The sequence below is a fragment of the Lampris incognitus genome, chromosome 13 (genome assembly GCF_029633865.1).
Source record: "Lampris incognitus isolate fLamInc1 chromosome 13, fLamInc1.hap2, whole genome shotgun sequence".
NCBI lineage: Eukaryota > Metazoa > Chordata > Actinopteri > Lampriformes > Lampridae > Lampris > Lampris incognitus.
Window position 1 is genome coordinate 48,634,284 of NC_079223.1, and position 14,822 is coordinate 48,649,105.

General features: G+C 44.7%; 1 protein-coding gene across 1 annotated transcript in view; it reads right to left on the reverse strand.

Annotated features, from left to right (window-relative positions):
* The window catches only part of birc6 (baculoviral IAP repeat containing 6), a 274,230-nt gene that overhangs the window by 188,974 nt on the left and 70,434 nt on the right, over window positions 1–14,822 (reverse strand). Inside the window, exons 31-41 of the mRNA XM_056291274.1 lie at window positions 14,551–14,687; window positions 12,945–13,082; window positions 11,257–11,384; window positions 10,663–10,791; window positions 10,061–10,276; window positions 9,789–9,972; window positions 9,399–9,572; window positions 8,572–8,705; window positions 6,171–6,324; window positions 5,400–5,516; window positions 573–733 (exon numbers count right to left, since the gene is read on the reverse strand). Coding sequence (XP_056147249.1) covers window positions 573–733; window positions 5,400–5,516; window positions 6,171–6,324; window positions 8,572–8,705; window positions 9,399–9,572; window positions 9,789–9,972; window positions 10,061–10,276; window positions 10,663–10,791; window positions 11,257–11,384; window positions 12,945–13,082; window positions 14,551–14,687 — 1,672 coding nt within the window. The remainder of the gene's footprint in view (window positions 1–572; window positions 734–5,399; window positions 5,517–6,170; window positions 6,325–8,571; window positions 8,706–9,398; window positions 9,573–9,788; window positions 9,973–10,060; window positions 10,277–10,662; window positions 10,792–11,256; window positions 11,385–12,944; window positions 13,083–14,550; window positions 14,688–14,822) is intronic.

The window sequence follows — 14,822 nt, forward strand, 5'->3', positions numbered from 1 at the left end:
GGTGCTCCTGTTCAGTCGCCTCCTAAGTCTTTGCTGTGAAGCAGAATTGAACGGGGGTCCCATGTCCAAAACCTCCACAATGAAACCGGTGAGTAAAATATCACAGCGGATATGCACGGTGGCAAAAGCTACGAAAATAAGACCCAGGATCAAGAAAAGTAAAACACGTAATTTTCCTTTAAAACATTAACATCAATCTCAGATGGTGTATATACAGTCTAACCACATGTTAGAGTCCAGGGTCACACAAACACAGGCACACACCTCACAAAGGAGGGAGGGGGGCACTATACATTACCTCCACTGTTTCCCATATACCACGCTGTGGATGGGCCGTGGGTGGACAGAACATGCCAGAACACAACAACATCATTCAAGTGGACACTCAAGCAGTACAGACATGAAATGAATGGTGAATCTGGTGTTAGTGTGTGTTTGTGTGTGTGTTCCATCTTAGTTCTAGGGAGTCACAGGCTACACAGTCGAAACTCTACTTTCCATACCCTCTAATCTCCTGAATCCACGCTAGCTCATCATATTTGAATCTCATGCGAGGACAGGTATGTACTGACCTGAACATGGTGCACCTGGAGCATGGAGAAGAGCTTGTTGAAACAGGCACTCAGCAAGGGGATGGAGGAGGTCTGGACCATCAGGCAGCAACTTGGAGGGGAGCCTCCTCCATGCAGCCCCCTCAGCAAGGAGTCATCAGTCCCATTGGAGGCCTGGGTCACTGGAAAGCAGGAAAAGAGTTTAGGACTGAAATCTGGTAGCTGGGCATTTCGCTTGACTTGGACACATTTCAAATCCCTCTGTGTCCACTGTGTCCACAAACCGTATGCTAGACAAGCTTTTTGTAGATGAAGTTCCTAGGATGGTCTGTTGTCTTGACGAACACTCGATCCAAGTAAGGAAATCCCAGACAGTTGAATCAGTTCATCTGGACACAAAGTTTAGTGGGAGAAACATCTCATCACTCATCAGGCTACAGTGCATCCGGAAAGTATTCACATCCCTTCACTTTCCCCACATTTTGTTATGTTACAGCCTTATTCCAAAATGGATTAAATACCTTTTTTCTCATCAATCTACACACAATACCCCATAATGACAAAGCGAAAAAGGTTTTGTAGAAATTTTTGCAAATTTATTAAAAATAAAAAACTGAAATATTGCATGTACATAAGTATTCACACCCTTTACTCAGTACTTGGTTGAGGAACCCTTGGCAGCGATTACAGCCTCAAGTCTTCTTGGGTATGAAGCTATAAGTTTGGCACACTTATATTTGGGGTATTTCTCCCATCCTTTGCAGATCCTCTCGAGCTCTGTAGGGTTAGATGGGGAGCGTCACTGAACAGCTATTTTCAGATCTTTCCAGAGATGTTCAATGGGGTTCAAGTCTGGGCTCTGGCTGGGCCACTCAAGGACATTCACAGACTTGTCCCGAAGCCACTCCTTTGTTGTCTTGGCTGTGTGCTTAGGGTCGTTGTCGTGTTGAAAGGTAAACCTTCGCCCCAGTCTGAGGTCCTGAGCGCTCTGGAGCAAGTTTTCATCAAGGATCTCTCTGTACTTTGCTCCATTCATCTTTCCCTCGATCCTGACTAGTCTCCCAGTTCCTGCCGCTGAAAAACATCCCCACAGCATGAGGCTGCCACCACCATGCTTCACTGTAGGGGTGGTATTAGTAAGGTGAAGAGAGGTTCCTGGTTTCCTCCAGACGTGACGTTTGGCATTCAGGCCAAAGAGTTCAATCGTGGTTTCATCAGACCAGAGAATCTTGTTTCTCATGGTCTGAGAGTCCTTTAGGTGCTTTCTGGCAAACTCCAAGCGGGCTGTCATGTGCCTTTTACTGAGCAGAGGCTTCCGTCTGGCCACTCTACCATAAAGGCCTGATTGGTGCAGTGCTGCAGAGATGGTTGTCCTTCTGGAAGGTTCTCCCATCTCCACAGAGGAACGCTGGAGCTCTGTCAGAGTGACCATCGGGTTCTTGGTCACCTCCCTGACCAAGGCCCTTCTCCCCCGATTGCTCAGTTTGGCTGGGCGGCCAGCTCTAGGAAGAGTCCTGGTGGATCCAAACTTCCTCCATTTACGAATGATGGAGACCACTTGTGCTCTTCGGGACCTTCAAAGCTGTAGAAATTTTTCTGTACCCTTCCCCAGATCTGTGCCTCGATACAATCCTGTCTCGGAGGTCCACAGACAATTCCTTTGACTTCATGGCTTGGTTTCTGCTCTGACATGCACTGTCAACAGTGGGACCTTATATAGACAGGTGTGTGCCTTTCCAAATCATGTCCAAGCAATTGAATTTACTACAGGTGGACTCCAATCAAGATGTAGAAACATCTCAAGGATGATCAGTGGAAACAGGATGAACCTGAGCTCAATTTTGAGTGTCATAGCAAAGGGTGTGAATACTTATGTACATGCAATATTTCAGTTTTTTATTTTTAATAAATTTGCAAAGATTTCTACAAAACCTTTTTCACTTTGTCATTATGGGGTATTGTGTGTAGATTGATGAGAGAAAAAAAAGGTATTTAATCCATTTTGGAATAAGGCTGTAACATAACAAAATGTGGGGAAAGTGAATACTTTCCGGATGCACTGTATATTAGGTGTATTACAGTATATTAGGTGTATCAGGGTATATTAGGTGTATCAGGGTATATTAGATGTATTAGGGTATAGTGGGTGGAGACCTAAATATACAAAGCTTAAAATCAAAGGTGATCAGATAAATCATGTTATTAGAGTCCAAATTAGATTTCCTGTTTATCAGAAACTTGGCTTCATGATAACTCCCCATCTGCTGTTCTACAACTTCCAGGTTATAACATTTTCAGGAAAGACCGACCGGACGCAAAGGGGGGCGGGGTTATGGCATATGTAAAGGTGATGGCATATATAAATATTCATTGTAATGAGATTCAATGGCAAGAGCCAACTGATTTGGAATGTATAGGCTTACACATGATTTTACCACCTAAGATGTCCTATATACTTATAGTCATTTATCAACCACCCTCTTCAAACATCAGCTTTTATCCATTATCCAAACAGCCTATCCTGCTCTCAGAGTCACGGGGATGCTGGAGCCTATCCCAGCAGTCACTGGGCGGCAGGCAGGGAGACACCCTGGACAGGCTGCCAGGCCATCACAGGGCCCACACACACATTCACACCTAGGGACAATTTAGTATGGCCGACTGTGGGAGGAAACCAGAGCCCCCGGGGGAAACCCACGCAAACACGGGGAGAATATCCAAACTCCCACACAGGACGACCCCCAAGGTTGGACTACCCCAGGGCTCAAATCCAGGACCTTCTTGCTGTGAGGCGACCATGCTTACCACTGCACCACCATGCCACCTTATTATGTCAATGTGATATCAAAAAAGAGCTCCTTGTCATGGGAGATTTCAACTTAAACTGGGAAGACAGGTCCTTAAGGAAAAAGCTCAGGCTAACTACTGATAGTTTTAATTTGACTCAAATGGTTAAAGGTCCAACAAGAGTAACAAACAGTACCCAGATTGACCTAATATTTAGCAAAAGACCCGAAAGGATCACAGAACACAACATGATAGCTTGGCTGTCAGACCATCATATGGCGCTCATATCTGGCACGGCTGCATCACAGCTGAAACCAGTCATGAAAGCCACTTTACTGGACATTGTATTCTTACAATTAATTTGTTCTCTGCATTCAACCCGTCCTAGGGTTATTCATCACAGGAGCAGTGAGCAGCTGCAGCACCCGGGGACCAACTCCAATTCTTTTTCCTATTGCCTTGCTCAGGGGCACAGGCAGGAGTATTAACCCTAACATGCATGTCTTTTTGATGTTGGGAGGAAACCGGAACACCCGGAGGAAACCCACACAGACACAAGGAGAACATGCAAACTCCGCACAGAAAGGACCTGGGATGGCCTGGGGTTCGAACCCAGGACCTTCTTGTTGTGAGGCAACAGTGTTAACCACTGGGCCACTGTGCCGCCGGTAGGATCAGCCTCATATGCAAATTGCCGTGACCATTAATTAGTTAAAACGGCCACATGTACTATTCAGAGGATTTGGGAGTAGTTGCCATCACAGCATTGGAAGATGTGTGGTTAATTGTGAGATTTTTCTGTCCCCATCTTACAACGCTGTGATTGTAACTATTCCCCAGTCCTCTGTGAAGAGTCACATGGCCCTTTTAACTCTAAGTAATGGTCACGGCAATTTGCACGAGACTGATGGTTGGTTTCGGTTGCGACGCAACTGTGCTGTTTATAAGGTTGGGGATACTTATAGTCAGCTGAGACTGACAAAGTCAGTTTGATGGGTGATGAAACATTTCGCCCGATAAACACCGAGTCCAGATATTCAACTTTCTGGAATTTCCTTACCTGGACAGCATTCATCAAGACAACAGACCATCCTATGAACGTCATCCACAAAAAGCTTATCTAAGACATGGTTTATTGTCACAGTGGACGTACAGGGATTTAAATTCTTGAATTATTGAGCACACATCAAGACATCTGGCTAATTTCAGCGAGGATTGCCTGAAACTTGTTAAGATTAATATAAGCCTGAAGTGCAGACGGAGCGGGATTACACCTAAGAGCCTGCAGATGAGCTCTTCAGTCAAGGGCCACCGAGCTAGCAAGATCCTTCAGAAGGCACAGAGCCAGCTGTTGAACGAATGGGTGAGACAAACTAATTTTACCATCGATGGTTTGAAAACCAAAGAGGAGCAGATCCAACAGAGACTTGTGTTGCATCTAGATGAGACCACTTTCCAACGTGTGACTGAGTTCACGGATAAGGCTCATCTAGCACAACATGGAAAAGTTGAACACCAGGCAGCAAAAGACGTGTGATGTTTAGTCTGAAATGACTACCACCCCCCCCTTTTTCTCCCCAATTGTATCCAGCCAATTACCCCACTCTTCTGAGCCATTCTGGTCTGCCGATCAAGGGAGGGCTGCAGACTACCACATGCCTCCTCCTATACATGTGGAGTCATAAGCCGCTTCTTTTCACCTGACAGTGAGGAGTTTCGCCAGGGGGACGTAGCGCATGGGAGGATCATGCTATTCCCCCCCAGTTCCACCTCCCTCCTGAACAGGCGCCTCGACCGACCAGAGGAGGCGCTATTGTAGCGACCAGGACACATACCCACACCCAGCTAACCACCCACAGACACTGCCAATTGTGTCTGTAAGGATGCCCGATCAAGTTAACACGGGGATTTGAACCCGGAGCCTCATGTTGGTAGGCAACGGAACAGACCGCTACGCTACCTGGACACCCCGACTACTGTTCATTTCTAGAGCGATTTCTTTTCCTGTTACTTCTCTTTGCAGTAGTGCTCGTGCCTCTGAGCAGTTCAGTACATCCATACCTGTAGGGGAGGTTGAGGTGAGTGCCTGGAGGATGGAGTCCGCCTGCAGAGTGGCCATCATTTTGAGCATCAGCTCTGCCTGCTGCTCAAGGCCCACCTCTAGACGGGCGTCCAAGGCTGTAGGGTGCAGAGGGGGAGAGAGTGCAAATCATTGTGGTTAACCCCACCTCTGACACCGCAAAACTGGCTCTTCTCATGACCCAAATCAAAACAGGAAATGGTCTCCAAGAGCTTCTTTATCTTGCCTGAGACAAGGGGTCTGCTTTTCCTTCATAGTAGTTCTTAATGGGTTGTCTGGCAACACAACACAGTCATTACGTTTTAACTGGCAGTGAAATTCCCTCTGTGTAGCGGGAGAGGGAGAGCTAGAGAACGCTTCCTGGTCTACATAAGTTGTTGAAGAGCATAACACATTGGTGAAGAGCAATGCAGCCTACTTGTGTGTTTGACATCAGCATTACAAAGGGAGGGCTGTGTGTGATGTTTCACGTTTTAGCTAGATATATACATATTCACTGGATGTGTACATGATTTGAATAGTTAAACAACTGCTGCCTGCACATCCATCCAGACATTAACGTTCATCCTAGTGTGTCAAGCCAAAAGACAATACCCCAACAACAACCCCTGACAGACACCCTCTGCCTCATAATGTCTTTTAAGCATTACAAGTGGTTTAGACTAGCTGATGGACAAAATCAACAGAAATACTGGAGCAAAATGTTGACATGAGAATTGGAGGCATATGTGCAAAAGTCAAGTCTTACTCACCTTGTGAGACGGAGACTGAGAGACCCTGCGAGCCGGGCTTTTCAGTTGCAGCTGGAGGTTTAGACACTGGGATGCCCACACCCCCTATGTAAGGGTTATACCCATATGTGCCATAGTCCGCACCCCAATAGTCATACCAGGTGCTGCTTATTGGCTGCAGACGAGTAGGGAGGGGAGAGTGAGACGTGAAACAGAAAGAGGTAAAAGAAATAAAGGAATGCAGTCACTCTATTGTCACAACATGGACTTTGTACAGTGGGAACAAATGCAAAGTACTATCACCCTGTTGTCCGAACAAAGCCCAGCCATTTTCTCTTCCACTAACAGAGTCATCCATTTGCCTAAGGCCACATCCACATGAGAGAACGTCTCACAACTTGAAGTAAAGAGAATGAACGTATGTGTAACCCTAGCCAAGACTTTGGTCAATGATCACATCTACACTACCGTTCAAAAGTTTGGGATCACCCAAACAATTTTGTGTTTTCCATGAAAAGTCACACTTATTCACCACCATATGTTGTGAAATGAATAGAAAATAGAGTCAAGACATTGACAAGGTTAGAAATAATGATTTGTATTTGAAATAAGATTTTTTTTACATCAAACTTTGCTTTCGTCAAAGAATCCTCCATTTGCAGCAATTACAGCATTGCAGACCTTTGGCATTCTAGCTGTTAATTTGTTGAGGTAATCTGGAGAAATTGCACCCCACGCTTCCAGAAGCAGCTCCCACAAGTTGGATTGGTTGGATGGGCACTTCTTTGAGCAGATTGAGTTTCTGGAGCATCACATTTGTGGGGTCAATTAAACGCTCAAAATGGCCAGAAAAAGAGAACTTTCATCTGAAACTCGACAGTCTATTCTTGTTCTTAGAAATGAAGGCTATTCCATGCGAGAAATTGCTAAGAAATTGAAGATTTCCTACACCGGTGTGTACTACTCCCTTCAGAGGACAGCACAAACAGGCTCTAACCACAGTAGAAAAAGAAGTGGGAGGCCGCGTTGCATAACTGAGCAAGAAGATAAGTACATTAGAGTCTCTAGTTTGAGAAACAGACGCCTCACAGGTCCCCAACTGGCATCTTCATTAAATAGTACCTGTTAGAGCCTGTTTGTGCTGTCCTCTGAAGGGAGTAGTACACACCGGTGTAGGAAATCTTCAATTTCTTAGCAATTTCTCGCATGGAATAGCCTTCATTTCTAAGAACAAGAATAGACTGTCGAGTTTCAGATGAAAGTTCTCTTTTTCTGGCCATTTTGAGCGTTTAATTGACCCCACAAATGTGATGCTCCAGAAACTCAATCTGCTCAAAGAAGTGCCCATCCAACCAATCCAACTTGTGGGAGCTGCTTCTGGAAGCGTGGGGTGCAATTTCTCCAGATTACCTCAACAAATTAACAGCTAGAATGCCAAAGGTCTGCAATGCTGTAATTGCTGCAAATGGAGGATTCTTTGACGAAAGCAAAGTTTGATGTAAAAAAAATCTTATTTCAAATACAAATCATTATTTCTAACCTTGTCAATGTCTTGACTCTATTTTCCATTCATTTCACAACATATGGTGGTGAATAAGTGTGACTTTTCATGGAAAACACGAAATTGTTTGGGTGATCCCAAACTTTTGAACGGTAGTGTATATTTGAGTCACTTTAAACTCTTACAGTTCAGGCTTACTTGTTTGAATATGTTGTCAGTTTGAGAGCTGGGCTGTGGGGCAGATTTAGGACGATGTAATTGTTCTGTTGCACTTTGAAATGCAAAAATGTGATTTCCATCTTTATTTGATGCTTGGCTGAAAAATGTGTAGGTTGAGGTTAGGGCTGTAACAATTATTACACAATGGCCTGATCATGATTATTTGAGCTGACCGCCATCATTTTGCACAATGGTTAGAATCATTTCCATTCATTTGTATAAAAACAGCTGGATGAAGCTGTTCCTGAAGCTTTCGGACGAGTGTCTAAATATAAACGTGACAGTACCAGATGGTGCACGTTAACAGACAGAGTAACGCAGTATATAGCCAAAGAAATGTATTGGAGGAGACATGTGGTAGTCTGCAGCCCTCCCCAGATTGGCAGAGGGGGTGGAGCAGCAACAGGGACGGCTCAGAAAACAGGGTAATTGGAAAAGTAAAATGGGAGGGGGGGGGGGGTTGTCGTTAATCGCGATTATTTGTATGACAATTAATCGTCAACTGAACTTTCACAATCGTGACAGCCCTAGCTGAGGCCGACGGAGCTGAATCGTTGTTTGGCCGTGTTCCTTCGAGCGGGTGCAGTACTGACGTATTTCTCACTCAATCACCCGTTAACTTAAGGGCGGTAACACAGCAGAGGAGACTGACAGAATGAAGCAACACGCGGTCTAGGGGATGGGGAGTCATGCACAACGTACCTTAAAAACTTTGGCGGCGAGTGGATCTTTTTCCAAATCAATATCTAAAGGATCAATATCAACATCCATCAGGTCTTGTAGCAAGTCAAAGTCTATGTCTTTATCTTTTTCCAAAGATGATAGAGGTGGAGCACCTTTGGATAATGAAAACAGCTTTAATATTGCCAAGCAAAAACACTAAAGAAAAAAAAGAAAACCCACAGTGGCCTGTCTCGCGAAAGTTACTGGGGAATTTTAAGGTCATCAAACCACTGATTCCTCCTGAACTGGAGGAAAATGCCAGACACTGGAATGACAGGCTGGCCATCACTGGTTCAAACTGTGACAATCTGGCTGAAAAATTCTGATGGTGAATTGAACCAACAGTTGAATCTTTTAAGATTTTCAAATTGATAAGGTTTAAGAAATATTCTAAAATAATCCTTTATTTTGATTTTTTGCAAGCGGAATTAAAATCACTTGATAAATTTTGTATGTTTAACTCGACCATTTGTTTTTCTTACATGTGTTTTACAATGTTGAAACTCCAACAATAAATGGCAAAACTAACAATATTCAAATAGACAACTCAGAATGGACATGAGAAACTAAAACAGTCTAGACAAAAGCAAAAAAAAAAGTATGTAAAAAAATACTGTAGAGGAAAAGAGGGCAACATGCAGCTATAAAAGGAGAGAAGAGGGAGAGAGAAACAACTTTACAACACAAACATAATTCATCGTGAGCAGAGGCTTTATGGGAAAACTTCGTTTGGCGTGTTGGGAAGGTGTGGGTTACAGGCAAGCCTACCAACGCACTTTGGAAAACAGAGGAGGTCCCAGGTGTACCTGCGATGATATCAGGTGCCAGGGCCTCGTCGATGTTCCCCACCAAGGGAATAGCTGCCGCCTGGGGCAGAGAGTCGTCGGAGTCTGCCCCCACCGAGGAAGAGGAGGCCGCTGCTTCCTCGGCAACTACCACCTCATCAATGACATCCAACGGGCCTGGTGACAGCAGCTCACCTTTTAGGATGAGATACATTACATACTGGACCACTGCACCAACAACCGTACACGTTTAAAGGTTGACCCGATTCAGGTCACTGTCGACCTTCCTCATTAAAGTCATTCAGACATGTTCCTTCAACAAGCTTCACCCAAATAAATGAATGTAAATAGGTTTAATTACTGACTACATGCCAAACCTCTCGGCAGAACAACAGGACAGGCACCACCTACCTGCCAGGATGTCCTGTAGCATGCAGGTAAGGGAATATTGTGCCCAGGCACCCCCCCAAGAGATATCCCCGCGGTTGAAGTCTGTCCCTACTAAAAGGAGCAACAGTCGCTCCAGCTGTTGCTCAGACACCACCTCACAAAGGTGAATTGTGGGCCGGGTCGCATTTGCTATCCTAGCCAGGACCTACAGCAGACAAACAGATTGGACCATTGATTTGACAGTCATGAGTAGAAACCTTCTGATTTCGTTGCTAGGTCTGTAGGGTTTGTACCTTGCAGACAAAGAGCAGCAGGTCAGCATGGCAGGTGAAGTCCATTGAGAGCAGGAAGAGGGCCAGTTTCTGGACGACGGTGATGCAACGTTCGTGGGCAAGCGTGAAAGGCATCAGCTCCACCTCTGGGGCCTCCTTGGCTGTTGCCGCCTCTGTGTCGAGTGTGGAGCGAGGCCACTCGGCCGTACGCCGCAGACGAATCAGGTCCTTAAAGTGCTGGGATAAAAAGACAGTAGGGAACAATGACTCTGTAAGCCAATTATGTCCTTTGTGTAATTCTACTAATCTTTTCGTGTAACATTTATCCAACATGGTATGGCGGAACTGCAAGATAAACACAATAAGCCGCTAAATCAGTTTCTGATATTTTTTAGTCACCATGTTTAAACAATGACACCAGTGACAAAAGCACAGCTCTAAGATCTCCCAAGACATTTTTCATGTCACATGGGAGCATTATTTTACCTTTGAGGAGTCAACTTCCACAAATTACAAAATATTACAGACTTAATTTCTGAACAATGGAATGTATGAAGGCAAGCCATCCAAACTCCCTGGTCTAAAAACTGCTTCACATATCTGGTAAATCCCAGGTTGCTTACCTTGGATGTGGCCTGCTTGAGCTTAGCCTGCTCCACCAGCAGTTTGTAGGAAGATCCTTTGTTGCTCTGGATCTTCTCCTTCTCGATCTGCTCCACCAAAGCTTTTTGTTTTGCTTTCAATAGATTTAACTGCTGCAATAAACAGGGAATTGTAAGAACCGGCACTGCAAAGCAAACTTGACTCAAATGAGCAGCTCCTAGCGAAACAAGCCAGAACCACGCAGCTAATATGAGCTGCTGTCAAGAGCTTTTCACGTGCTTCTTAGTGCTGATGACATTCTCAAAAATCAGCCCGACGCCTCATGGCCTTCTTCATTTTCATGATTACATCATGGTTCTCAACACCAGTGCTTTAGAATCACCAGTACTGCTGTTGTTCTACTTTTTTCCTCACACTGTTCCAGCTAATAAGGGAGTTTTTACTCTGGCACAGTAGTGGAACATGCTTAACTACCTGGCAGGATAGGAAACCAGCATTAGTTGTGTTCTGAAGACCAAATTAGAGAACCATCAATCTAAATGACTCCTTAAAAATACTACCTTTACCTTTATTTGGCTTTATGTTTTCGTGATGTTAGGAAAGGACACATTTACCTGTTTGTGGTGGACGAGCTGCTTGCGGATCTTGCGCGAGTAGAGTCGGTCCAGGCTGCTGTTCCCTTTGGTGGCTCTGCTGGAGTTCTGAGACTGAAGGCTGTTGTTGATGAAGCTCCACTGATTACCTTCATTTCAGCAGAACAGGAGAGATGGAGAAACACCATTTCAGTGTATGGCTTTTGGTAGATTCTCTCTGTATCCGTCTGTCTTTTCTTCTAAATTTATTTCTGATTTTCTCCTAATTTAGTGGCCAATCGATCCCTAATTCAGTTCAAACACCCACCTTCGTACTGCATGCGTTCTCTCTGGCCAGCAGTCTCGAAGGAGACACCTCGCCACTTTCGTGACAAGGCGAATCCAGGTTGAACTACTGCTTTTTCCGACACACACAGAGACGCATTCATGTGACGAACACAAGCCGACTCCGCCCCCCTCCCGAAGACAGCGTTGCCAATTATTGCTGCTTCATCGAGTCCGGCCATAGTCGGATCTGACGAGACCGGGACGCGAACCCCGGTCCCCAGTGGGCAACTGTGTCGACACAAAGCCGATGCTTAGACCGCTACACCACCGCGGACTCTTGTATATGGCTGTCTTAACATATAGGAGTTTAGAGTTAAAACTCCATCAAAGTATACGCTCTTGAACCTGAAAATACGACAGCAAGAATTCAGAACATTGAATTATCAAATCCAATCTTTTTACTGCAAAGCATTCAGCATTTTTCATATGATTTGAAATTCTGTTTATGAATATTCAACAGTAGCGATAAAGAGCACTTTCGATCAACATTTGTGAACAAATATGTTTTAAATCCCTTTAGAGAATAAGACCAAGAGGAATTCCATAACGAATGGATTATGTGAATGATAATACCATAACCCAGGAGTCCCCAACCTTTTTTGTACCGCGGACCGGTTTAATATTGACAATATTCTGACGGACCTGGGGTGGGTTAATAACGACCAAAATATAGTTTAGGCTTATAAGTCAGTAGAATCATAGCATCTTTAGACATTTTATCTCCCCTACCTCTTCTGAAGAAACTCAAGCGACGTTGTTTTTTACCGGGACTCATGGTAGCTAGCTAGCCGCTAGTAGCAAGATGACCAAGTGCGTCTCTGAGTTATGAAGTTAGCTACCATTGGTCTGCCGAATGCCACGTCAATGAGTGATGAAACTACATCATTGTACACACTTCAAGTATCCGTTTCAAATTAAAAGCCCTCTAGTGTTACACGGTCCAGCACTAGGCTTTTATTTGAATATTGCATACCATATTGTTTCCTTGCGGGCTGGTAGCAAATGCTTTGTGGCCTGGTGCTGTTCTGTGGCCTGGTGGTTGGGGATCCCTGCCTTAACCTACCCCTTCATATCTCTACTGTCTCAACAAGAGGGTATGTGCTAGAGGCTCAAATATGAACAAAATGGGAAAAAAAACAACAACCATCTGAAGCCTCAGAGACTGAGGCAGCTGAATGGTTGACTCACAATGAGGATGTATACCAAAAACAAACTGATAAATAATACAAATAAAAAACTATCACCTTTCCTGACAACAGTGGGAGAAGTAGGGGGATGTTACAATGCTGAAAAACACCGAACATTTTCCCAACAGTGAAAAATGGGAGTTAAAATGTCTTTCTGACAATACCAATAAACCTGGGTTTTATGACTTCGAGTACCTGTGAAGGTCCTCTCTCTGTCCTTCCCGACAAGGTGCTTCTTTCCACCGGAAGCTTCGTCCTCTACACTGGCCACGTAGTCCAGCAGTCTGGAGACCAACATCACCACCCAGCTGATCATGGGGATGTCCAGCACACCTAGAAAGCACACACAGACTGGGTTTAACGGACTCTTCCAACTGTTTAAGAAGGTTAAGGCTTAGTTAACACAACAAGCGACCCTGTTCAGCGAGGACAGTAAATGCTAGTAGCGTTTCAGAGAAAAAGCCACCTGTTAAGCTATTACAGAGGTTACCATGTCTGTCATTTCAATATTAGAAAGCATGTTAAAATCCCCACTCCTGTTAACCATCTCACCTAAGCACTTTCTATTGTGCTGATACACAATGCATTCAAGATGACACTACAAATCAACAAGCGCCCGGTTGCCTGTTGTTAACCTCTGGGTAGCGTTTTCTTACTATCATAGGACCCACTTGATTTTCTGGTTGTACTTGCACCACAAAGAGTGCATTTCCAGTGAAAGACAGAAATGGATGGGATACCTTCATCTGTCTGTTGTTTTCTAGGTTCAGAACACTAAAAACACTTGAAATACTGCAGTGCATGATGTGAGATGGTTTAAGGTGATCGTGGTCAAAGTCCAATTACTTCCTGCATGACTCGGGAAGGACTCAGCCAGACATTTCTCTGTTCTCGCCTGAGAGGGATGGCATAGCGGTACAACACATGTCTTTTAGTTTAATTAAAGGCATTAATTGTTAAGGATTCTTGGGGGTCAACTGTCCAAAGTAACGGGGAGTGCAGAAAAGAGGTGAAGAAGAGAGCGCAGGCAGGGTGGAGTGGGAGGAGAAGAGTGTCAGGAGTGATTTGCGACACAAGGGTACCAGCAAGAGTTGAAGGGAAGTTTTACAAGATGGTAGTGAGACCAGCTATGTTATATGGTTTGGAGACAATGGCACTGATGAAAAGACAGGAGGAGGAGATGGAGGTGGCAGAGTTGAAGATGATGAGATTTTCACTGGGAGTGATGAAGGAGGGCAGGATTAGGAACGAGTATATTAGAGGGACAGCTCAGGTTGGACGGTTTGGAGACAAAGCAAGAGAGACACGATTGAGATGGTGTGGACATGTGTGGAGGAGAGATGCTGGGTATATTGGGAGAAGGATGCTGAATATGGAGCTGCCAGGGAAGAGGAGAAGAGGAAGGCCAAAGAGGAGATTTATGGATGTGGTGAGGGAGGACATGCAGGTGGCTGGTGTGACAGAGGACAGGAAGAGATGGAAACGGATGATCCACTGTGGCGACCCCTAGGAGGAGGAGGAGGAGGAGGAGAAGAAGAAGAAGAAGAAGAAGAAGAAGAAGAAGAAGAAGAAGAAGAAGAAGAAGAAGAAGAAGAAGAAGAAGAAGAAGAAGAAGAAGAAGAAGAAGAAGAAGAAGAAGAAGAAGAAGAAGAAGAAGAAGAAGAAGAAGAAGAAGAAGAAGAAGAAGAAGAACAACAACAACAACAACAACAACAACAACAACAGCAGCAGCAGCAGCAGCAGCAGCAGCAGCAGCAGCAGCCTATACAAATAAAATTGACTTGACATTGTAGAGCTTTACCTTCAGTCCTGCGCTGGTGGGCAGCAAGGGGCTGCTGTAATGGGGACAGCAGGCTGTCCAAGAGGTTGAGGAGACTCTCCAGCACACCGCTGTTGCTTAGTGATCTTTGGCCAATACAGGACAGTAACATAAACACCCTGGAACAGGCAAGAAAAAAAATCAGAAATGGTGTCATAATGGTAACATATAATGGTGGGAACAATATTACTGATGTCTGTAGTCCCAAAATAATGTCAGCACATCATTCACCTCTTTTCAGTAGCATTAAACAA